The sequence below is a fragment of the Ylistrum balloti genome, unplaced genomic scaffold (genome assembly GCF_031769215.1).
Source record: "Ylistrum balloti isolate Yb309-2 unplaced genomic scaffold, AGI_CSIRO_Ybal_v1 Utg369772, whole genome shotgun sequence".
NCBI lineage: Eukaryota > Metazoa > Mollusca > Bivalvia > Pectinida > Pectinidae > Ylistrum > Ylistrum balloti.
In genome coordinates this window covers 1,635,376-1,661,272 of record NW_026781965.1, presented here as the reverse complement: position 1 = coordinate 1,661,272, position 25,897 = coordinate 1,635,376, and the positions used below count along the sequence as shown (strand labels likewise).

General features: G+C 34.6%; 1 protein-coding gene across 1 annotated transcript; it reads left to right on the top strand.

The window, feature by feature from the left end:
- Positions 1-8,506: 8,506 nt before the first annotated feature.
- LOC132543974 (4-aminobutyrate aminotransferase, mitochondrial-like) lies at positions 8,507-23,064 on the top strand. Its single transcript, XM_060207530.1, has 13 exons — positions 8,507-8,555; positions 10,796-10,935; positions 12,041-12,158; positions 12,558-12,607; positions 15,006-15,086; positions 16,493-16,585; positions 16,866-16,992; positions 17,118-17,266; positions 18,443-18,580; positions 18,927-19,094; positions 22,294-22,440; positions 22,560-22,671; positions 22,940-23,064. Exons 1-13 carry the CDS (start codon positions 8,507-8,509, stop codon positions 23,062-23,064), a joined length of 1,497 nt encoding a protein of 498 aa, XP_060063513.1.
- The last annotated feature ends 2,833 nt before the right edge of the window (positions 23,065-25,897 follow it).

Sequence of the window (25,897 nt, the reverse complement as noted above, 5' to 3'; positions counted from 1 at the left end):
AAATGAATGAGTACTTGAGGTCACTCGGTACATCAGATATTTAGTCACAGAATACGGTCATTTCTTTATTGTGGCGGATTACGCTATCGTTAATTCAATGGCATGGAAGAAAACGGCTTGCCATGGATTACGTCGGAACATTCCGATACATTGTGAAATATTATATTGCGAAATGTTACATTGCGAAATAGAGAAGTAAAGAACTTTAAGGACTGGTTAAGTAGCAAGTAGTCTCCGCGAAGACTTTGGCCATTGTGAAGGGGGTCAAACCCATCCTGGAACGGAGTTCCCAAAATATCTACCAGGATCCTCAAAACAAAAGATTGGTATGACCTGTAGTGTATATAAATATGTATATATATAAATTAACGAAGATTAATTAACTGAGATCAAGTTAACTTGTTTCTGATCAATGATAACATTGAAATATTTTTATCGTCTCTGCAGGTATGTGAAGGATACCTTCGTGTTTAAGGAAGAAATGTGAAGCATTAAACTCAACTTAATTTTTCATCATGAGTTTAACGTGAATTACATTTTGAAATTGGGCATGTATATGGTACTTTTATGTGTGTAGATAACTTTTTCGTTTTCACCCTGAAGAAAGTGTCCCTCCATCCAGTAACATCTGGAAGTGTCTGGAGTAGTTTTAAGTAAGTGACAACGACATCAAATATAATTACTTTTGTGAGCATATATTTATATATATATAATTATCCAGTTGATTAAATTATGGTTAAAAGGTAAAACAATGAGTGAAACATCTATAGACTTTAAACATAGAGAAGGTTTTCATATACACAAACTTTTAATAATTAGAGTAAAACTTAAATGTGTTTAAGATTGCTAGGTCCTTTGTATACAAACTCATTATTATTTTGGCCATTGCTAAATATTTCAAACATTGTATTATTGAGTGTCTTCAATAAAATCTCAATCCGACTTGCTATAACTAGTTATCACAGCAGTGTGTGATTAAGGACTTCGTGTTTCATATATATTACATTCGTGTGTGATTGGACTGTTTAATATTAGTTCAAAACATGAAATCTGTTTTAACCGAAATGTTTATCTGTTAACTCTGAATAAATTTCAGCGATGTAGTTTGTGATATTGATGTTCATATGATAAAATGATACGGTTTTCATCATTTTCTTCCCATAGAATTCATTTCAACACATGATTACTGGTTGTCCTGTGAATAAGCTCATTTTTATTATCTTTTTGCTTATATATCACTGGTGTAATAAATCCTGGGGCGTTGTCATTGGCTGCGACAATTAAAAATCGATTGTGGTGTACCTATCAAAATATAACTATTCTGAGTTATATGACTTCATAATAAGATTTTATGAAACTCGTCTCAAGGTTTTAATTTTTGTGCTCCAAGGCCCACAAGATGAATACACTCTTTGAACACTCGTTTCATAAAATCTCTTAAGAAATGAAACTCATTAAGATCCTATATACATGAATACCTACACAGAGGAACTTCGGTATGTGTTTATACTCGATATTTCAACATAACCATATAATCATTGTCAATTGACACAAAGTGAATATCTATACGTGTTCGACGTAGTAAGGTAATTTTAGATAACAAGATTTTTATGGAACACGTCCATTGTATATATCAATCGGAATTGGAAATCAAGGACAAAACAGACTCTTCTATATCAACCGCTTATCTCGTTCTTTTCTTACAACGAAACCAGCGCGGACAGCTTTCCACCAAGCTATATGATATGCAAGATGGTTTCTATTTCTTTCTCATGAACTTTCCATTTCTGTATGACAACTCACTGCCATCCCCAACGTAAGGTTTTTACATTTGTCGCAGTTGATTCGATATACCAGGGCTTGTTCCAATTTTCAAAATATTCTCGCAAGATGTCGTCAATAGTCGGACAAAGTCACATCACATAGTTTCGAGAGATACAGGGCCATAAAATTTATAGAGGAGTTTAATGGTCGTCAAAGTGACCTTATTGAAAAAGTGATACGTCTTTGTGCTCTGGATGAGTTTGATGCTTGCTAGTGTGTTGGTTCTGTTATTGTATACCCTGTTCTCATAATCGATGAAGCAGAAGACGCTTACTCTTTGGAACATCTTGCTCTCATTGTACTTTTTTCTAGAGTCTGCGTGTAAATTTTCTATTGTTCAAAGTTTGCCCGAATTTCATTGAATTTGAGTTTGGATTACGTTTCTGTTCATTAGGTCGGTCGTTGTTGTTGTTTTTCTTCTTACACCTGTATGGTTAACATTCCTGTTAATCTTTTGTTCATAACTTACACAGGACTTGATGAAGCATGTTTTATCAGGTAAGCAATGACTTATTCTTGCGTGATTATGGTCTTTACAGTCACATCATTCGGTGTAATTACTGTGTGAATGCCATGTATAATGGAATTACCCGTTATCTGTAATTCGAGAATTTGACAAGTGTGTACTCATTTAACTGGTTCATGAGTCAAGATTAATTTTATATGTAAATGGTTTGAGCAAAAAAACACCTTGTGCGACCTTTAAAAAATCCATTTTGAACAATTGATTAGTCATACACAGTTAACACACGTGACCTTGATTTGCAAAGCTTACGTGTATTGGGTATAAACATATATGTCCCTGAACGTCACGAATGTGTCACGTGTTCACCTGTTCACAGTGTGGCATGATCCCTGTATATCTATTTTTGCTTGGTTATTTTTGCCTACGGGGCTCCGCCTACAACTAGGTCAACCATCTATATATAACCTTGCCCTTAAACAAGGATATTATCGATTAACACTAAAGGTCAAATTAATTCGATTATTCTTTAAAAAGGCAATGTTTTTTTTATTCATTTCATTCTTTCGTTACCTTAAATTCTTCCAAATATGAAGAATTACATGAACATACGGATAATGTTGTATTTCATATAAATGAACAATTGCGCACATGTAGCAACACACTAAACAACACAATGTCATAGAATAATTGTACATAGTAAATGATTGAATAAGGAGTTTCTCTATCTTTCCTAATCAAAACCATTCGAACTATTTTCGGTAGTTCTGTCAGATATATTTAATATCCATATATGTGAGGCGTTAAACTATGCCGAAGAGTGAAGATCACATCGAAACTTAGTTTAAGTATAAATAATCTTAAGCTAAAGTTAGGTTTAAGACGACGGTGTTGCAAAATGCTCATAATCAATACTATTGAAAGTATTGTGAAATCTTAAATCTCGTGAAATCTATTTTTGCATGTGTGATTTGATAATAAATATTGCTACTTTTGTCATTTTTCTTTTATTTTTCACAAACTTATATAATTGTACCCTCACTTTTTATAAACCAATAAAGAAAACAAAATATTATCAGACGTACATATTTTTGGGGAAAAATCGGTTTTATGTTGATATGAATGTTTATATCCTCGTGTATGTACTTATATATCTAGTTAATAACTATGATATGTATGATGTTTGACCTAAGTCTATGTTACAATATCTGTGTTATCAAAGTTGTATAAGATGTTGCCCTCTTCTAGAAACCGACAGAATTTCAAACCTCGGGGTCACTCGGGGTCAATAACCTAAATGTGAACTAGGATTGTTTCAAGCAGTTTCGACCTTCTGGCCACAGAGACGCCCAACGATTCTGCTTTAAAACCCCACTAAGTAAATAGTGACTATCGCAAGAGCAGTAATACAATAGATGTCGGTAAGTATGGTCCGATTAACGGTGTCATTGTACGGATCCTCGTACATGACATAATTCTTAATCGTACGGTCCCTCACATCATACTAGCAGTGATACTATGATAACATTAGTTACTAATATTAAACCTAACACGGCGACTAAGTAAAGTGGATGAGGTGCAAAAAAATCATCAAAGTCTATGTTTTGAATATTCTAAAGAATGTCATGTTCATGTGTTTATTTTGCACCGTTACTACGTTTTCAAATGAATGAAAACTTGCTTGTTTTGAATATTTTGGAGCGTCTCATTTTGGAGGTACCATTTCTGCTACAAAGATAGATCTTCTAAATGCTTTGGGATTAGCATCTCATTAAGAAAATGACTACTTGCCCTTTAACATAAGTTTGATCTGTTTGTTGTTATTTGACAGTACTTTCTACTCCATCGGACAAAATATCCACACATTCGGTATGATATCTCTATCTTGACGGGGTAAGACAGCCTGCGCGGCCAGAACATAAACACGAGCTAAATTGGAAGTTGTTAATTTTAGACGTAAGAGACGTGACTGATAGATGTTGACAGTTTAAGATAGGTTTAAATTTTTTGTAAGAGTGTATCTGATAGTTTTTGTTCATATAAATCATTTTTAAATGTGTTATTGAAAATGATTTATCATTACGATTATTTTTCGTACGATGTATAATGTACAAATCGATGAAAATAAAACAAAAGTCTTCATTTGTCTGATATTTGTTTCCATTTTAGTCAGCATATATCAGTCTCTTTATTCTCTTCCTAATATGTTGGAGCTAATACCCTAATTTGAGGAGAGGACAGAGAAATATCTCTATCTCGATAGTCTAACATTTAGTAAAGCCTCGAGGTAGACAGTCATGAATCTCCTCCTTGGGTAGAATTTTCTCTGCCCTACACTCAAGTTAGGGAGAGATCCTGTTAATCATACACAACGTCTGATTTCAGAAGTAATTAGATTTGAAGCCAAGATATTGTTTCGTTTGTGCAATTTCCATATCCATACCTTGATAGAGCCGTCATTTTCCTTAACAAGAAGGGTGTCAAAGAAAATATTCAGTGTTATTAATGTCCTCGTATGTTAATTTACGAAGATGGCGGTATCTACAGTGTTAAAAAGTGTTGACAAATGATTCTTTGGTCTTTCTAAAATGTCAACTTATCGTGTCCACAGGCTTGCCTAGCACCAAATTTTAATTAAAAAGAAGACCAAAAAATGCCCACCATTAAAAGGACTGTGCTGTCCATGGCTGTACCGGGGTGTTTTCTGACATGGTTTCTTAAGAGGTAAAATTCGTTATGAGCCCAGATTCTTGTAAATCTGTGCATTTAGATGTGGAGATTTGTATTCTTACAACATGTCCTATCTAATTTCAGTCAGGTGCGAATTATTTCAATAGCCGAATAACTGATTTACTGGAAGATACTGCTGCTGGACTTAAATTATATTTGCACTCTTATTTAATATATTTATCGTTCACTATTTTCTACCTGTCGATTTCATTGCATTTTACATCCCAATGCATATACGCTTCACTGGTCTTCATTTGAAGAGGTGGCAGAGGATAATCACCAAAATGTCACGTACACATTTTCTAACTGGCTGTCATATATTAATACCTATTTATGATGACACTTTGTATATATCATATCAATCTATTCATATATTAGTCAATGTCAAATTATCTTATATTCCTTCACCAGATATATAGTCTAGATAAGTTGCATAGGTAGGTAAACACATGTGCTAAAATCCAGGTAACACGTGTGAAAACTCTGGGTAGACATTTGAAAATAGACTATGAAACTTATATAATGTTTTCCTGTCTTGTTTACATAAGATAAGATAATAAAGTGTGTTCAAGGAGATAAGAACTTAAAGAAAGTGAGTACAGAATAGGTGGTATAAAAGACATACACCAATAGGAATTTCGTAAAAGTTTTAATATTAGTTTACGTCAGGTAATGATTGAAATGTATCCCGTGACTATGTTGTCCCTTCACAGTTCTTTATTGACGTAAGTTGTGTGTCTTTTGAACGATGAACATAAAACTACCAACATGGCAACATTATCTTAAAGGTCACAAGGTTCAAAAGGAACACAGGCAAATCAAAATCGGTCTCAACGTAAGTGGAAATAAAGAAGAGGCGGTAATTTAGAGCTATTTAAATCCAATGTCATATTTATTGTGGTATAACTGTGCATCTTTGTCACACCGTCCATAATAATTTGCTAAATCAAACCAGTGCATTATAGTCACTAAGTGTTTGATTTGTTTTATAAATTGTATCGAGGAGTAATTACTCAACGTCATATGAATGTATTATGGAAAACGTATGTATTTCAGATGGTCTAGCAATAGGATATGAGGACAGATATAGAAATTATACTCAAAATATTATTGCAACTATTCCAACGACTACCAAGATCTCAAAGTGTTTCAGTTAATCATCTGATTATATCACTTTTTTTCAACTATGTTTCCCGAAAAAAAGTATACTGCATATACAATATGTGTGACATGTATATCGCAATGTTTCTACAGCTTGTTACAGATATCTGGAACGAAAGTACATTGTTTCTCCCTCTATTTTTATGTGCAAGAATATCTAAGGTAATATGTTATTCTGACGTAGTACGAAGATAATCTTGGTAACTATATGTGATTTTTCGTTTAGGTTTTAACGACGTTGGTCTTTCCTTTGACTGCAATAAGTGTAGTCTGACTGAATTATACCTGAGTGAAACCGTTTCTTGTAGCACAATACGATCGAAAGTGGACAGGTCTACATTCTTTATAGGATGATGTTTATCTCGATGCATCCAGCCACTGGTCTAATTAACAGTGAGGTAAAACCAAAGGTAAATATATCACATATTTACTGAAGGCATGAAGTTCAAAATACCTCTGAAATGCATTTACGAGCCGGAAAATGGCTCCAGAAGGATGAGCGTCTTCTGCTCGAACGACAATAATATCAATGTATATACACGTCCAATTCAACTATTGCCAATCTCTCACAATCATGGTAGTGGTAGTGAAACCACATAATGTTAAGTATGCTGAAGTTCATGTCACAAAGGGAAAGAGGAAAACAGAACATTCTCCAATAAGTTTTTGGAGCGACCTATAAAGTTTGCATTGTATGCGAAGGAGATTGAAATAATTGCGATTGTCATATTGCTGATATGTAAATATTGAGATAAGAGGCTGACTTGGAAGAATATGTTATGTCCTTGATTTAATTTTCTTTGAAGTATTAAACAAATATACTCAATGAATTTCTATATGTTTAAAGACAACATACTATCTAACTGAAAGTGTTAACTATAGTCAAAAAACACCACCATGCACCAGAAGAAATAGCGACTGAGAATATCATGTCTAGCAACTACGTCAGTGAAGTTCCCAGACACTGCGAACTAGGTGAGCTCAGCATAATCCAAACACCCATGTATGTCAACCTACATACTGAGTAGATATCAACCGACCTCCTGACCGACTGAGTCTGTCTTCTTTTTTCAACACGAAATACGTGTCAACCAATGTACCTGTAGACATATATAAAAAGATTCTACCTTTTCAAGTATTTTCTAGTCCACAGCACATGATTAATTTCAGATATGATATAACAATGTCTCCTGTGTATATTTTCAGATATTTCAACATAAATTACAATGTTTTGTCTAATGATAAACATATGTTGTTAATTGTTGACAAAATGTGTAAAGGTTTAAAAATACACGTTGATTTAGGGATGAAATGATTTGTAGATAAAAACTATCAAATTGTCATAAAATCTTTCGATTTGTTTTCTTATCGTGACCTGAGAAATCATGAACAAAGGAACAAAATAAGTAATAGTTTAAACGGTATCAGCTTTTTAAACCCGGGGAAAAAAATGAGAGTTCACGCTAACATAAAAACAGTTAACATTTGAAAAAAAGCATAACAACACATATTAAGGAACATGATGGTGGCTCTCGTACAACTGTTCAAGTCTGATCTCGTGTTCGTGGTATTCAATCGATATTGCAGTTGATGAAACCTGTGTAATTGTGAATGATAGTCAACAGCATAGCAGCATTTGGTCAGAGCATTGAGTGCAATAAGGCATTATAAAATCGATCTGTATTGTCTAATTTGAAATTTAAAAAATTTGATAACTACTCATTTGCATTCCGAAGAAGTTTTGTCGTTTTGATATATAAAATAAAATGTTGGCTTCCAATCCTGTAAAGTCTCCAAATGTTTGCTCCCCAAGAGCGCCAAAGCCTACACCATTACTTGATACCATGCTTATTCCTTTTGTCAGTGAATCCCATGCCAAATTAGGTTAAAATCCATTCACATGTACTATAGGAATTGGACTCTGAACAGCGATAAAAACAGGCGATGTATAAAAATAGCTATACCTACTGTAAGGCGGAGCAGGATCGATCACCCTTTGTAACATGTAGCACACATAAAACTACTGTACGCATACTGAACAACACATTTATAAAACGCAGACATTACAAAATTACAAATTATTTACGATATTTGATAATCAACATGTTATTTGTCCACCAACTTGTCTAGCATCAATGGGCACAGCAATAAAGTTAATAAACCTACAGATTAATTACAGTTAAGTCAAGGGGATGGTATGCCTTTGTCCTGTACTTTCATGGTTAACGCGCAGTTGGATTGTAACCTTGACAGTTGTTGATAAACACTCCCTGATCTCGTTTAAACCAGTGGCGGTTGCCTTTCCAGTCACAGTGGGTTGAGTCAGTCATGGCAGCATTGTGGTCTACAATATCACGCGTGTGTACCGTTACACAGGGTAAGTCTTTTCACCTTATACTGATTTATCGTATTTGTCGACAACGAAATACACCCGATTAGTCAACTCAAACACGAATTTACTAAAAGAGAATATACTGAAATTGATTTACAGGTCACATTTAACAATTCGAAAGCAAAAATACAATGTGTAGTAAACAGAAATTAGAAAAGAAATATACTGTATTTGGAAAAGCTATTTTCTTATTATACCATAATCAAGCTGGCGATAATTCCAATGCATACCAGTCTTTATTATTTTGGTGTGTGTGTATACATGTGCACTACGGAATACGTGCTAAGGATTGACGACATTCAAATTGAAAAGCGTTTATGAAACGTAAAAAAAATAATAATAACATTAGAGACAAACATTGAGCATTGTTATCTTCATGGATATTTTTCATAATATTGCGATGAAAAACAGTGGATTTTTCCACTCTCTTCTATTAGTTTCTCATTCGTTTCAGTACGATATAAAATTATTCCAAAAAACAAAGAAACAACTCTTTATATATATATATATATATATATATACTTTTTTTTGCATTATTTTTCATGAATAACACCGATGGTAATATTCATTTTAAAAACTCTTGCTATATGATATGAAAAGGAATTCCCCCCCCCCCCCCCCCCCATCAAAACCTTTAGATCTTGAAAAAAATATGTTTCTAATCGGAAAAAAAACTGTAGTATCAGCATGTATTACAGTACCGTTAATGTAGCGCCCATATGAAGTGAAGTGAAATCATAACGTTATCAGTCTACTACTATAAAACAGTGTAAAGCGTAAATGATTGTATGAATACATTTCCTACTTTTCTGTTGATTTTTGAAGTAATCCTTTCAGATCAGATATTTCATGTGGATCTACCATGATAATTGCAGTAACATTATTCCTGTTGTACATGCTACATATTGACATTGATTACCTATGGCTCCGAACAGTAGAATACGAAGCTAAGTGAGTTACAATAAGTTACCATCACATCAGTAGTTCATTTTTGATTCTAAACTAGCAAAACAGACTTTGTTACTTAACACATGTTGCTAGGATAAATAACTACATTTTGTTACCTATTTGTTACCATTGCACATCCGAAGATATCAAGTTAACGGTACTTCTTGTAACTTATACAAAGCGGCGAGATGCACAATTGAAACACACCTCTGTAAGCCAGCACAAATAGCATGCATTGTTAGCCGTGCATGGTATGATAAGAAATGTTATCTAAGGTCGAAATGTTTAGCAGAAATAAAAGTGGCTGCTGACATAGACAATTGCAACACCGATGAAAATAAATTCTAGTTTATCAGATTTAAAAAAAGTAATTCTCACGTGAAAATGATTTTCATATGTGTATGTTAAGGTTCCTGATAACATCATAACAGTAAATTTTTATTGTAACATCAATTGCAACTTTTTAAAGATTGTTTTGATATTAGACCGTATTTCACTGATGAATCTATAGACATGCTTAATTAATGTATAAATCTTCATTGTACTCAAGGATAATGATACATAATAATTTTGAATGAAAAGTTGGAACAAAGTTCCTGATCTTAAGCACTTACAAAGATAATTCAATTCCCATTTTGATGTTAACTTGCTTAATTTGATATTGACTGTTGAGCGTCAATCTACGTAGAACATACCCCTTCAATTTCAATATCTTACAATACCAGGTCTGTATATTTAGGTTAAAGGTTACGACATCAGAACACCACCAGCGGACAGGTCACACAGTAAGTGTTACCTTGACACGAAGTGGTCTCGCGTTATCAGTAGGTCACGCTCTTGTACATTGCAGTTTACATAGAATGATAAAAATAGGCATTGGAATTTAACTGTCAGTTATGTTTATCCACAATACTAATTAAATATTTTAAATCGGTCACCTAAAATCAAATGATACTTACAGCTTTCACCTCTTCCCACTCGGCGTGGTTTGGTACACGTATCGTTTTCTGTTTCCCGTTCAAAAATGTGATATTACTTCGGTACTCGAATGTTTAAGTACGATAGTTGTCCGTAATTATAAAGCGATCATTCAGATGCTGATACGACATGAAACTCTTTAAGGTTCTCTGACTGATCTTAATCGATGTTGTGCCACGGATCATGAAAATTTGGTACATAGGCACAAGTAAGTGCTGCAAAATACACTACACATTGAGATATGACAGGGCAACAATCGTTCATTTGCTTAAAATTCCAATTGCAACGAACTGCTGTAGGTTTGAGGAGGTATGGTTCCCCAGCCGTGGCCAAAATGGTAATGAAATCTGACCCCTTCGAGCCTGACGGACCCATTGTCAACACAGAGATCCCAGGGCCTATGTCTCGTCAACTAATTGCGGAGCTAGATACCATCCAGGTGAGTTACAAGGTCATATACCTGTGTGCGACATTATTAACAAAATTTCAGCTAAGATATCGAAGTTTGACACAAAAACATCAAGATAATACCTACACGGCATCATAATCCAAACTAAAATTCCACAAAACCAGGGCAAACTATGAACAAAAGAAAGATTTACACAGAGACTCTTGAAAACAACAAGCAAAATGTCCCGGAAAAAGTGAGTGTCTTGTGCTTCATCGACAACACCCTCTATGTAAACCTTGGTCAATCCAGGTAAGTAATGTCATGTTCTCAAATGCGAACAAGGTATAAAACAACGGAGTCAACAATCAAAACACGCCCAGTTTCATATATATATATAAAAATCTCACTGTGATCAGTATGGCGACCATAAAAATATCCCATAATTTTCATCAACCTGCATCTTAAGAACAAAATAAGTGTTATATTTATTAGAGACCAGAAAAGGAAAAAGTCTGGATTAGCTATACTGGGAATACGTATTTTATATACCAGTCCATTAACACCCTTCCAGAGACCACTTCTGTATCAGCACAAACCAGGCACCAATTCTTATACTTTATTCATGACTTAGCCGATTTTATGATAGACCAGAAGTATCATAAAACCACGATCATGAAAGTGTGACGTTAGATTTGCCTTCTGCTGTAACATCAGAACTGGTGGTTATAGTAATCTGTGAGTGTTACGGTTGTTTTAAGGTGATCTATTATTGAAGTATAAAGTGGTTTCAGTCTGCTCTAATGAATACAATTTTGAAATATATCCTATTGTGACATTTTGGTTTGGCATCAGGCTCAAGTTGACCTGATTATTTGAAAAAAAGATTAAGCGGAACTCTTTTGACGTTAGGTTAAGGTTGACCTGATTATGTCACATTACGATTAAGTCTTTGTGACGTTAGGCTTAGATTGTACGTTGAACTAATTATGTGACGTATAAGCGGAACTGTTATTGTAGTAATATATTTGGATATTGATAAATCATATGTCATGGTTTAGCATCGCAAACATAAGCCATAAAGTTTATCATGATGTTGAATAGTTTAGGTAGAAGTACGGGCTAGTTGTTCGATTACCATTTCTATACATTGCAGAATACAAAAGCTGTGCACTTCTTTGTGGACTATGAGCGCAGTCAGGGAAATTACCTTGCCGACGTGGACGGGAATGTCTTACTGGATCTATACACTCAAATCGCCTCCGTTCCTATAGGTAAAATGAGATTTACACTCAGATCGTCTCCGTCCCTATAGTAAACATGACTATTTGATCTGCCACTCAGATGGCCTTCATCCCTAAGGTAAACATGACTCGTAGTGTACCTACACTCAGATCGCTTCCGTTAAGCAAAATTTGCGATATTAGTTACTTTCTATAGGCAGTTAGTGCCCTTTGTGTAGGTCCATCCAAAGTAGAATTGATGCGAAATATGACGCGACTGTGTCATTCAAATCAGTGTAATTTTGAAATATATACAGAGTAGCTGATATTTGAATTCATTTTCACATCAGAGCGACATGACAGGCAACAAATGATGTGTTGGTTACATGAAAGAGTAGTATAGGCATTGGTAGAAATATCTTTAAAGAAACTGATGCTGTTTTGTTGTAGGCTACAACCACCCAAGACTGCTAAATGCTTTGACGAAGGAAGAAAACAGGGTATGTGTTGAGGATAAAAGGATCGAATGTGGATAAATTTGTAAGCAGATGTATGAGTGTTTCCTATAGGTCAGTCCAACATCATTGGATAACAGCCTTATAAAATGGCTCTCCTTTCATGTCCGTCCTTCTCGATCTTCTTCAATCTCCATAATTATGATAAGTATGGACCCTAGCCGTGGATGCCGAGTTTAAAAACAAAAAAATGTTCCTATATCTATGATGACTTTCTGAGAAAAGAAAAAAAAATATCGATCGCGGGCATCATTTTCCGTCTAAAACCACTCCTTAACATTCAGTGTTTTTAGTTGAAATGTTGTAGCGTGTCTGTACTCGCGACACAGGTTAGATAATTCTGTTTAGTCTATCATATATCGAATAATGGAATATCTACCATCTGGTTGTCTATCAAAAATCCACATGTATTGCTTATTGTCAGAAGCTATTTGTGATGCAACCCCGGATGCCTACAAAGAAATGAGATTAAAAAGACAAAGAAATGATATTTAAATTGGGGGGAACTGGTGCATTGTGTATGTGTGTATTATTGCGTGTTCGAAAGAACATACATTGTTTTTAATTTGAATGATATCAATCAGCCAATCATTGTGGTTTATTTTTCCTTTTGTGTCCATCAAATGAAGACCGACCAACATACTTATAAGACATTTAAATACGAATATATGAACTTTAAATACTTGGTGGCATGACCTCTGTACACAACATCTATTGTTCCATGTTCTTAACTATTTATACTATCATTTCGTGTTCTTAGTGAATGAAATATTGCATACTGAATGTCCATGATTTCAAATTTGGCTATGAAGTCGCCGTATTTGATCGATGGACTGTTATGTTGAATAGTAGTAAGCACACAATTCTCCGGTTCCCTTACGTATTGGTATAGATTTGGACAAATATATCTAGTGTGGAGACAGAGCGCATTAGTATATATATAAACATCGCCCCAGTTAATTTTCGTCCCTATTGTCCATCAAGAGGGAGAGCGAATTTGATATTTATTCTCATATAACGCGTTTATATAATTCCCACTGGGCGAAATAAACAAATTCGTGTACATTGGTAAAATAACCTGGGGCGAAAAAATGCCAGTATATAGTAAGACCTACGTTATATATTTCGCAGTTTGTTTTATAACGTGTTACAGTTGACATTTTTCAAAAATGTAACTACGTAAAAAATCACGCTATTGTGTATTTATAGATATGAAAACGTTTCTATTCCCGCCTTATTACGAGCATGTATGTCTTAAGTTTTCTCATCACACAAACTTCGTTTACACACTGATAAATGAGACATCTATTTATTGTTAATAAGACTGGATTAAATGGAATAAAAGTAAACTGTAGTGAAGAGAAACCGCCAAACCTAACTCCTCTTAGAAAATATGTACAGTATAAATAATTTGGTTATGCTTAGAAGCTAGAAAGATTCTATTTACTAAAGTAAAATAGTAGGCGAAGTCATTGGGAGGTTGACAAATGAGAAATAAGATTTTGGTAGTTTATTTAATGCTAAAGCAATTTATCAAGAAGCCAAAATAAATGAAAAATGTTTTAAAATATACAAACTGGTACATTAAATGCCTAATAATGAATCAAACTGCACTAAACGACTGCTTCCTCTTTCTGGAGCTGTCATTGATGTTAGGAGCCCAGTCCCAGTGTGAAAAAAAAGAAAGCTAGGTTTGTAAATCGGCCGATATAAATTATGAACGTAAACTTAGGAGTCTTGGGATACGTACTTACCGTTTGATTTGATAAAATTTGTTAATTGTAAATAATGCTTTATTTAGATACATAAATGTTTAAGCAAATGTGTTCAATAACAGGTGCCCTTTAAGATGCATATAGAAATTTCAATGAAAGAGATTTTAAAAAAGTTTTTATATGGTAAATCAATCAATCATTTTATCATTAAATGCAGCTGTAAATAATAAAGGTGTCTTTAGGTTTTCTGTGATATTGTAGGTAGGTTTTAGGTTTAAGTTTGAATCTTTTTAGAGTTTGATCGTCTATACCGACTGATCCATGTGTGTTCTTGAGTAATATTCCAGTTCACTATTTTTGTAAGAATTGAAAGTCCTTCCTAATGTATGTTTGAGGACGGTTTATGGCATAATTGAAACAGGAATGAATACAATTTCTTTGGGTGTGTAAGTTTTGAAATGTAACCGAAGCGACCATATTTTTATAATAATTCGATCATGATAAAGTTAAGATCTCCTGACCACTAAATTCCTACATATCAAGAGAACGATATTCTGTACAAATTGACATTGTTGGATATACGAGTGAGAAAAAGTTTTTCATAAGGTTGCCTGTCTATCCTTGCGGATTTTACATGACAACTAACTTTAGATTTACTCTGTTTACAGGCTACGTTCGTCAACCGCCCTGCTTTAGGAGTGTATCCACCTCGGGACTTTAACGCTCGACTCAAGAATGCTCTCCTTTCGGTAATTAGAAATGCATTCATTTTCACATATTGTACCCACAGTTTTAATGCGTTACATCCTAATTTCTGTTTTGCAATACTCCAGTAAAATTAGCTCTTTGAAACTTCATGCATATTAACCAACTATCTATTAATTTGTATTCTCATAAGTTGACAGTTCGTTTAAATAACGCAACACGGTAATGTAATCTTTTGAATATATTTTCCGTATTGTAGTCGTTCAACCTCGTTCCAAAAGACCTTGGTCAAAATGATGGCAACAACTCATTTTAGACCACTTTAGACAATTTTTTTTCTAAGGCATGCTTCGTGAATTTCATTTCTCTGCTCGTTCCTCGAGTACGATATTCTAAGCCAAGGCACGCCATCCTCTCGATGTTGTTGTATTCCAAATATCAAACATTTTCAGAATATCTTATCATATGCCCTACTGATTTGCTGAGAGTCACCTTTTGTAAAATCAATCTTAGAATAAATCTAAAAGATAATCAGATACCAGAGCAATATCTGGATGTTGAGGTCATTTGTGCTACTGTGAATAATATTTTTGAGGCTTTTTAATCCACCGGCCACAATAATACAAAATATTGATAGCGTAGCAATGGAAATATCTAATATTCGATGTAAACAATCAGTGCAGGTGCATGTTTCAAATTTAGGACTGAATGTCATGTTGATGTGATAAACATTTTAACAAACATTAATAAGTGAAATAATCACAATCAATGCCAGATATAGACGTAGTCATCGGAGTTTTGACCAATCAATGCTTTGCGCCCAAAGACCTTAGTGTTGTTATGTCTAGGGTCTATATTCAGACATCACGTTTGTATATTGTGATATATTTTGACATGTCTGAAACCTCAAGGTCAAACGCACTCATGAATTCCCATGACTATGAATTACTAGGACTATGAACACCAAGCCGCGGTCTGGGTCTTACTCTAGGAAGGATCAATTTTATCTAATCGCGCGAACATTTTATGTCCAGTATTGAGTTATATAGAACATGGGAGTTTAAATATTGATTATAGTTTCACCCATGTTTCGTTTTAAACGATTGATAAAAACGTCTTAAGACTCCTATTCCTCGTTTTATCTCGAAAATGATTTCCCTCAGACATACAGTATTTTGGTTTGAATGTTTGTTTTTGGTTTGTAAACATTTTAGTCAAATGAACTCGGACGAATCAAAATAAGTGGTCTAAAGGCATTGAATATACCAGTTCTCTCTCAGCCACAGATATATTTATACATATTTTTAAGTACATGTAAAAAACAGTTTTTCATGGCATTATAAATGATTTATTAGTTATCATAATTACGCAAGGGAAGGAATCATTTTAAGGTTTCAAAGATGATAAAATGTCAGCTGTGATGTCAAAGTAATGAAACATTTTCCCGTAGGTGGCTCCTCCTGGCCTGAACCAAGTCCAGACAATGGCGTGCGGGGCATGTTCTGTAGAACACAGTCAGAAAGCTATGTTTATTGCATACCAGGTACATATTTTTATCTATCAGATAGTCCTGGATATGATTTTAATTCTAGACTCCCTTTAAATGCTTTGACTCTCTACATCATCTGTGACGGAAACAGTTAATCAAAGAATGCAGTTTGTTTTCCGCATCCTAGGTTTATTCATATTGTATTGATGTGTAATAGTATGGAATCGTTGAACAAACTATTGTTTAAGCTAATGTGTTAAGTTGAAAGTATCGATCGATCAAACCGTTGTATCGTTTTTACATTTATTAATATTAATTGATTTGCTGCTCTTAGCGTCGTCGGAGAAATGGACGGCCTATATCCAAAGAGGAAATCCAGACATGTCTTGAAGGAAAAGAACCTGGATGTCCCAATCTATCGGTTCTATCGTTCAAGAACGGACTACATGGCAGAACTATGGGTACGTTAATATAAGATCAGTTCAGAGTTGCAATACACAGTTGAGTGAAAATAACCTTTCGCATTAATGAAAAAATAATCTGTATTCTCGTTTGTAATTCTCTGTCTTCTCGCTCTTTTACATAGGTGCCTTGGGTGTTACCCATGCCAAGTGGCCATTGAAGTTGGATTTCCCTGTGCCTGACTGGCCCTATGCCAGTTTCCCTACCCTAAAATATCCTCTGGACCAGTTCATACGGGAGAATCGTATCGAAGAGAACCGTTGTTTGGAAGAGGTACTGACAGTTTTAATAAAATCTCATTTTCTCCCTTGCTAGGCCCCTTTAGAACATAGGCATACTCGTTTGGCCTCTTAGCATGTCACGCCTTCAACAGTCTTTTTCATCTAGATGATACAAATCTTTAAAATTAGCTTTGCGATCCCATGTTTCCCTATGTCAAAACCATCCCAAGCTTTGTTTGTCCATTTGTACACTTAGCTAATCGCTTTCATTTCCCCACACTCAGTTATATTTTGTACATTGAAATAGTCCTCGAAAAAACAATTCCGCTTCAATATATATCTATAAGTTTAAGGAAATCCTCATATCTAATCTTGCCTTTCTTTCAGGTTTTTATTTATACTTGTACACGAGGCAAGGGAATTACGCGCATTCCACATTTACGCGAAGTTTAAAAAAAAAAAAACCGTCATGGTTGAACGTATGACATGTTCAATGTTTTCTCTAACGAATAATTCACAAAGGGGAAAGTTTTCTTTGATTATAAGAAAACCCCTAGTTTTCATGCCTTTTTGACTTGTGTACGAGAACAAGAATATGTTACTTGTGTGTATTCGAAATTGATTTGATTAAGTCTCTTGTTGACATTCTGTGCTTCTCATCCACCGCTTCAGTTTGAATGAGAAATTGTTACAGAATATATGCTCTTGACTGATTTAAATCGATCTCGAATACCTAAAGGTAACATATTCCTTTGATTTGATGTTTTCTGTGACCTGCTACATCATTGTGCTTTGTTTACAGGTTTTGGGAGTATCTCCATGACGTAACAAGTAAATGCAGAGGTGTGAGGCCATTGAACAAATATATTGCTGTCAAACTAAATAAACTGGTTAGCCTTTGTATTCCAGGAATCTTTTGGAGCTTCTTGCCCCATCATATACATAAAATCTTTTGTTTTATATATGCATTTAATACTTGTTTTATATATGCATTTAACGATACTTTTCTTTATTAATGAAAACACATATCTCTCTTCTTTTGCGTGAATGCTGAAGACTTATCAATGTTCTTCAGCAAAATACAATAATGTATATTGTAATACCAATAGTAAAATACGATACACATGCATTTTTTATTTTAGCATGTTATAAAATCGGTAGCATGGAATATTTCTCACTGTAGCATATCCGTTAAAAGTAAAAGATGTTCTTTTTCGTTATTTACCAGGTGCGGGAGCGTATACATGCCTGGGATAAGAGGAGCTGTCCCGTGGTAGGAATTATTGTGGAGCCGATCCAGTCAGAAGGAGGAGACAATCATGCGACTTCCTACTTCTTTCAAGGTCTCCAGGATATCGCAAAGGAAGTAAGTATGTCAAGGATACGAATATTTGTACTGATATCCAGGACAAGTAGAGATAGTAAGCAATGGAGATATGTGATAAATCAGAACATTACTGATAGCACTGATGTGCTGATAGAAGAATTGTGGGGGGAAGGGGGAAGGGAGGGGGGGCGGGGTTGCAAGTCGTAATGAGACAAAGTGAAAACGAATGCAAATGTATTGCACAATTATTTATAACAAATAAAGATCAGGGGATGCTAATTTCTTATTGGTTTAGATATTAAAGAATGTATGTGTCCGTATTGTATACTGGAGACCCAGTGCATGTACCATGCTTTCTGTTATCAATAAGTTCCATTGTTTCCAGTACGAAATACCCTTGATGATGGATGAAGTGCAAACAGGATGTGGATCAACTGGAAAGTTCTGGGCACACGAGCACTGGAATCTAAAGGATTCTCCTGATATTGTGTGCTTCAGTAAGAAAATGCTTACTGGGGGATTTTTCTTTAAAGACCACTTACGGCCTGAAGAAGTAAGTCATGTGGCCCAATAACCAACTGTCTGCCATATATAGTTCACATAGACTACTCAACAGTCCTCAAGATGTAGGTCATGAGGTCTCAGTTATGATAATCCTGCATACAAGTTAACGTAGTTTACAGATTAAAAAAATATATCTAAGTTGGATCACGTCGATTAACCTACAACAAAATACATAGCAACTTTTAGGAAATAGATAATTTGGTTTATAAAACATCCATTAAGAGGTCGGTCATTTGATATACAAAAACAAATTAGGTTGAAAAAAAGATCAAGAAAATACTAACATGGTATTCAAACTCAAATTCAATAAAACCAGGGCAAATATGAACAAAAGAACGATTTACACGGAGACTCATGAAAAAGTACAAGGAGAATAAGACCAGGTGTTCCAGAAGAGTAAGCGTCTTATGCTTTATCGACGACACCCGTCATGTGAAGCTTGGTTAATCCAAGTAAGTAATGTCACGTTCTCAAATGAGAGCAAGGGGACATTTGTTTACCCATAAGTATGGCAATAATCTGTGGGAAGATCTTACCATCAAAATCGACGAAGTTGTTGTCAACCAGAAACTCTTTTTTATATATTTCATCTTTGATTTGGACATAAGTTATTTTTTACGAACTACGCTTTTGTATAGTTTACAACCATATATTTTTACCGCCATTCATCTTTCTTGGAGAAGAAAGCTCTAATACAGTTAAGTATCCAATTTAGAACCTTTCGTCCGGCAACCGTGCGTCTCGCTATCGGCTACCGTTCGGCTTGCGCCCGGTTTAGGCTGATTAGATGTAAAACTGGCCGTTTTGCTTATTATAGCATTGGCCACTCCGTCTGGCTTTTGCGTTCGGCTATTCCCGTTTGGCTTTTTATTCGACTATTTCGGCCTCTACATTATATAAGCTGTGGACTCTGCTATAGAGAATATCAACAATGCTATGATATAGTTGTAAAATTATGCCTAAAAGGCGTTATTCATGTGATATTAATTTTATATATAATTGAATGATTTATAAAAATAGTTTGAACGCGAAAAATGCCATTTCGTAAGCATAAACATTTTTCAGTGACCGGGCCATGAGGAATTTTCTTTTGTTTGTGTCGGTTATCTAATTAAAACTCCACTTTATTTCACCTGACTGATTAAATTTAAATTCACAATCAAACATTTATTTGCACTGCATATCGCCGAGACGAGCCCAGGACGCTGATTTATGCTATTTTTCAACTGCATGTTTATTGTACCAAAAACGCTAAAAAATGTTTAATATCACAAAATAACCTATCTTCCGATACTAATTGAATTAAGAATACACCACAGACGTGTACACTAATAGGAATTAAGCATCGATGTCTTAATTTGGTTATGAAATCAATTAGAATTATATCGTTTTCAGTCAACTGTATGTGAAAATCAGAATCTAGAATATGTGTTGAGATACCCATTCAGATGTATAAGCATATGCCATGTTTGGTTATGACAGTAATTAGAAGTACATCATTTCATTCATTAATACCACATGAAGAGTTTACCAATTTGACCTTGACATATTGATTCCATCTCTGGATTTGTTAGCAATCAATTTCAAATTGCAAACATTTCTACAGGTAAAAGATGCACTGGTGATGGCCAGAATTAAATTTAAATATCTGATGACATCATGTAAAACAGACTATGATAACTAAAGATCAAGGTAAGTATAGGTGATAAATAGCAAATAATCCAAAAATGAAAGATGTCTGATAACTATTGACTAGGGTGAGGTCACATCCAGGCCTGGGTGAATACAAGGGTCTTTTTTCTGTAAACCACAGGAGGACTCACACACTTGTACAATACTGTACCTTTAAACTACAGCATCAGATGCAGGGAGTTTATCACTATATAACAAATAACGAATCTGACTGTAATAAATAGAATGTTGAACTTTGGTCTATGTAAAGATAAGTAAAGTCTGCGTTGGAGTTTTAAAGGTCACTGGCAACGATTTTTCTCTGGTATATTTAAACATAAATAACTTCACCTCTCGGTGCAATTATAGCCAAGTATACGCTCTGGCCTTTACCGGTCGTGTTTGGGAATCTCCCTACTCTAAAATATTTGATGTCATTTCTACTATAAAAATATCTGCCAGTTGGTACTGCTGAATGGTGTGGAAGCTTCTTATATGACACTCCTATAATCGGTATCATTTCAGCAGCGGTGATATGCTGTGTTTGTTGTCCAGGGATATTACAAATCAAGTGAAAACGAGTTTCCTTAGTAGGAGTTTAAAAAAAAAAAAAAAAAAACAAACATAATTCAAACAAATACCGATTAAACAAATCAACTGGGTAGACTCTTCTCGATCTGTATAAATCTGGCCAATATATCAACTAGAATGCATACTAACCTCAGCATCTGCTGACATCCTTTTCATGTCATGCCTGGGTGAACACTTGGACACTGGTAGTTTAGTGTCCAGCGTCATCAAACTAGCATCAAGACTCCGGAACAGACCGAGGAAGTAGATGATGTACTAATATCATAAAACCTAACGTTATGGATAATGTATATATATTATATAAACTAATTAACACATCCATAATAATTTGATGGTTAAACGAACAAAAGCTGTTAATCGCGCAAACAAGCAATCCTGTTATCAAATACATCATATACCGATGTTAAGAGGATGGGAGGAAACATCAACTCTCTGCAAACAATACATTTCGCTGTTTATTAAAATCAAACAATATTATTTTGAACGTTGAATTGTATTTTGTTGACGATGTCTAATCAAGCTGCATATACGAGAAAGCTTAAATGCTCGGTCAAAAAACGTGTCAATTTATAACTTAGAATAAAGTGGAAAAGACTGTGTGTGAGAAATATTGATGAGCATTTTAAAACCCAACATAACTGATACGACATAGGTAGAGCTGTTTTTAGTCTATATCAGAAGTTTGTTAGGATTAGTTTAACAATTGTCTTGATAAAACGACACCTGTTTTTGTCTTCTAAAAGTTTAATTTTGCATGGTTGTAATTGTGTTGAAGGTTTTTCGCAGTGAAAGCATCACGTCCAAATATAATTGTGCTAATTACAGTTTTTATATTGCTTGAATAATTGTGCCATATTATGTACGTTTACGGTACAGATAATTGCCAACACCCAATATTGGAATTGCTTATGTCTGTGTCATTTTAGGGGCACAGGATCTTCAATACATGGTTGGGCGATCCATCTAAGTTGATATTCCTGGAGGAGGTAGTGAATCTGATAAAGGAGGAGGGACTCTTGGAGCGAGTTGAAGACACCGGATCTTATCTTCTCAGTGGCCTATGCGACATTCAGGTAACAAACTACTATGTGACATTAAAGTTAGCACTCAATCACACGATTATACTTGAAAATATTAATTAAAGCGCTGATCTATTGCTATGTTATGTAACGACGAATAAATATCTTTACAGGAGAAGTACCCCGGTTTACTAAGTAGGGCAAGAGGTGTGGGAACGTATTGTTCTGTTGACGTCAAGGACGCTGAAACACGTGATACAATTCTCTACCGACTAAGACATAAAGGTATCTACTCCCGATAACTTAATACACGAATGGGACTTGTAGGATTTTATCAATAGTCTATTGCCGTAATTGTCATTTGATCGAAAATGTCACAAATTGACTTCAAATTAGCGAACTTTCCTGATTCTTGATTCGTAAAAGTAGATGCCAGGAGGTTGGATGCTTATTGTCTGCACAAAATCAAGAACATATTTAGACTTATATAATTCAAGTGCTTATATCTTATTGAATAACAAGTTAATGTACCTTCATATGTTTTCTTTTAAAGGTGTTAATCTTGGTTCTTGCGGAATCAGCACAATCCGATTTCGACCGACTCTCCTCCTGTGTAGATATCATGTTGATATTTTCTTGGACGCATTTGATTCCGTAATAGCAGAATTTGATCGTTAAACTTCTGCCGATACGGACTCGCACCTGACCATAGCTGATCATTCAGGGCAAAGGAGGTGGAATTTCTTCTCATTCATGTGACTCTAGTGTAATCTTATAGTGACTAAGTACTTGAACAGAACACATTGTCTTAGGATAAAAATCACTTCGGCTTCAGTCCTAATAGATTGAAGCGTTTCAACAGCAATTTGTTCACAATATTCCTGACTTTCATTTTTGTAGTGAATATCACATTATTTGTATAAATGTATTTACAGCTTCATGGAATGATCATAAATGAACACCATCCCTTAGAATTCTCGCACTTAATTCAATCTTTATATGAAAACGGAGAAGATAGAACGTATATTTTGATATTTTGCTTAATATTCAAGATTTATTCATATGTCCATTATCAGTAGCATCTATCAGAATATTAGAGGCCGTTACGTAAATATGTTTATACATATAGTTAAGAAAAAAATGTAAATACTGTTGTAAAGGGTTAAGCTTAAGTTTAATAGAATTTAATCAGATTCAGGCGAATATTTAGGATTAGTGACATGTCTATGTCAAACCTGGTGACTAGGAGAGTTCAATGTGTTGTACCAGTGATGTTGCTAGGGTGCCCCTAAATAGGGAATGTTGTAGATTTTTAATTTGCCCTATATATCAGCATGATTTAAAGGGAAATGTCTTATCCCTACATTACACTAAATGTTGTTCCTACATTGGTGCATACAAATTGTATGTAAATTTAGTGTTGGCAACATTGGTGCAGCTATTGATACCAGTTTACATGTTTAGGGTCATTTAATACGTAAGATTGTTTTTAATGTTCATTAAATGGTGACTATCATCGCATTATAAATTCGAGAGCTGTAGCAATATCAAAATAATAGAAACTTTTATATATGCACGCAGTACTAAATATCTTTCCGAAAAATTGAAAGTAAAACATGTTTAAATGTTGTATTTAGTATTGGCAATTACACCGTACACGGCGAAGTATTGCCGCATACAAATTTGATCGATTCAGATCAACCTTAAGGAGGATATGTTTGCTGATTTGTGTAAGTGAAATGGAAACTAAATCTGTTATTAATGCTAAGAATATGTGAGCGGTTTTAATGGAATTTGATGGATAGTTTCTCAGGGGCCGGCGAACAAAAAAACTGATTTTATCATCGTCATGGTGTGATTCGGAAATATGTGGACAAACCAATTACAAAACCTTGTATTCTTCGGCTTGCTCAGGGCAAATCAAATGCTGAGACACAGACGAACTGAGAAAAATGATGGCACCATTATACGCTTTACAACAAACCGCAATATTTTCATGTATTTCCATAAAAAGTATTTAATGATTGTCCTTAAATATATATCTGTACTCGGTATAACATGGTAACAGAAAGAGTTGTAAAAATGTAATAATAATAACGTAATATAGAGAAGTGGTACTTGTATGCTTCCTCAGAGATTGCAGGTGGAATGCATTGCTTTTGTAATGGCACGATGAACACATGTCCTTGACCTTTTCTTTTCCAAATTATTAACATATCGAAAGTTATCTTTTTTTAATTTAGGGACCACTGCGCCTCCTCCATTGGTTTTTAAGATATTTCTTTCAATCCACTGATTTCAGCCATCTGCACCACTCAAGAAGCATACAGTAACAAAACTACTGTATCATCCTGATCATTAATATAATTTAAGATTAAAAATTTTGAAATGTCCAAACTTTTCCTAGGCTGAAACAAAATCAGGGGACATTGTTCGTAAATACCGAACACTCATCCCGACATGATAAAACAGCACTGTTGTGGAAAGTCGCTCATAACACGCCGCTTAAGCGATAATCATGTAATGATTTAAAAACAAACAGCTTTCTATACTTGCAGGAGAAAGACCAATGGAATGTAATACTGTTCACATTCAAGCTAGTCGTTTAAATTTATAGTTCAAACACTGTTTACAATACAATTTTATTAAGGATAAGTGTTGAATTTTAATTATCAACAAATATATTGTGTTGAATATTATTGCAATACACTGATGGCTTTTCTTACACTGAGTATGTGATGTAAAGCTGATACTTTTTCTACATTAAATACCTCACATTAAAGCTCACGTGTCTGTTTTATTTTCACTACAGCCCGTACCAATAGAATACAACAGAGAAAGGTATTTTGGTAATTAGTAGATCGATTTCAACTCGGCCGTCTTTCGAACACTCAAGCTAAAACTTGTTATTGTTTTTTTCATTATTAAACCAAGTCTTTATTGCCCCACTGGGTCTAGAATATCAATGGTTGCAAAAATGTTTCTATCCATTTTCATTATAACGTTCAGGATGCAAAATGTTTCTGGGCCCGTTTAATAAAAGCCTCTGAGTTTGATAATATCGGAAAAGTAAGAAGACACGAGAAGTTAAAAATCGGTATTCGTCATACAGTTTATAATAAACGGTGAAATGAAACCTCTACAAATGGATACGTAAGTCAGGCCAAATCCAATACTATATTTACAATAAACCGTCTAACGGGCATTCTAGCTACGATGTTAATTGAACAAGATATTAAAAGTTTTAAACTATTTTCCTAAGTTGGTCCATTTAATTTTAACATCTACCGGGTTGTTAATACATGGGACTTCCGCATTTGAGCTATTTTTCTTGATAACCCATAGAATACATAAGGGAGCTGAACTGGTGTTCATGAAGAGTAGTGATTTTGGCTCCACCTGCAGGAGCTACTTTTGTGGTTGTACAAAATAGATGTCATAACTTAAGGATCAGATTGGATATGAATCTGCAAGATTTTTACGAGTAGAATTTCGAACCAAAAGACAGATT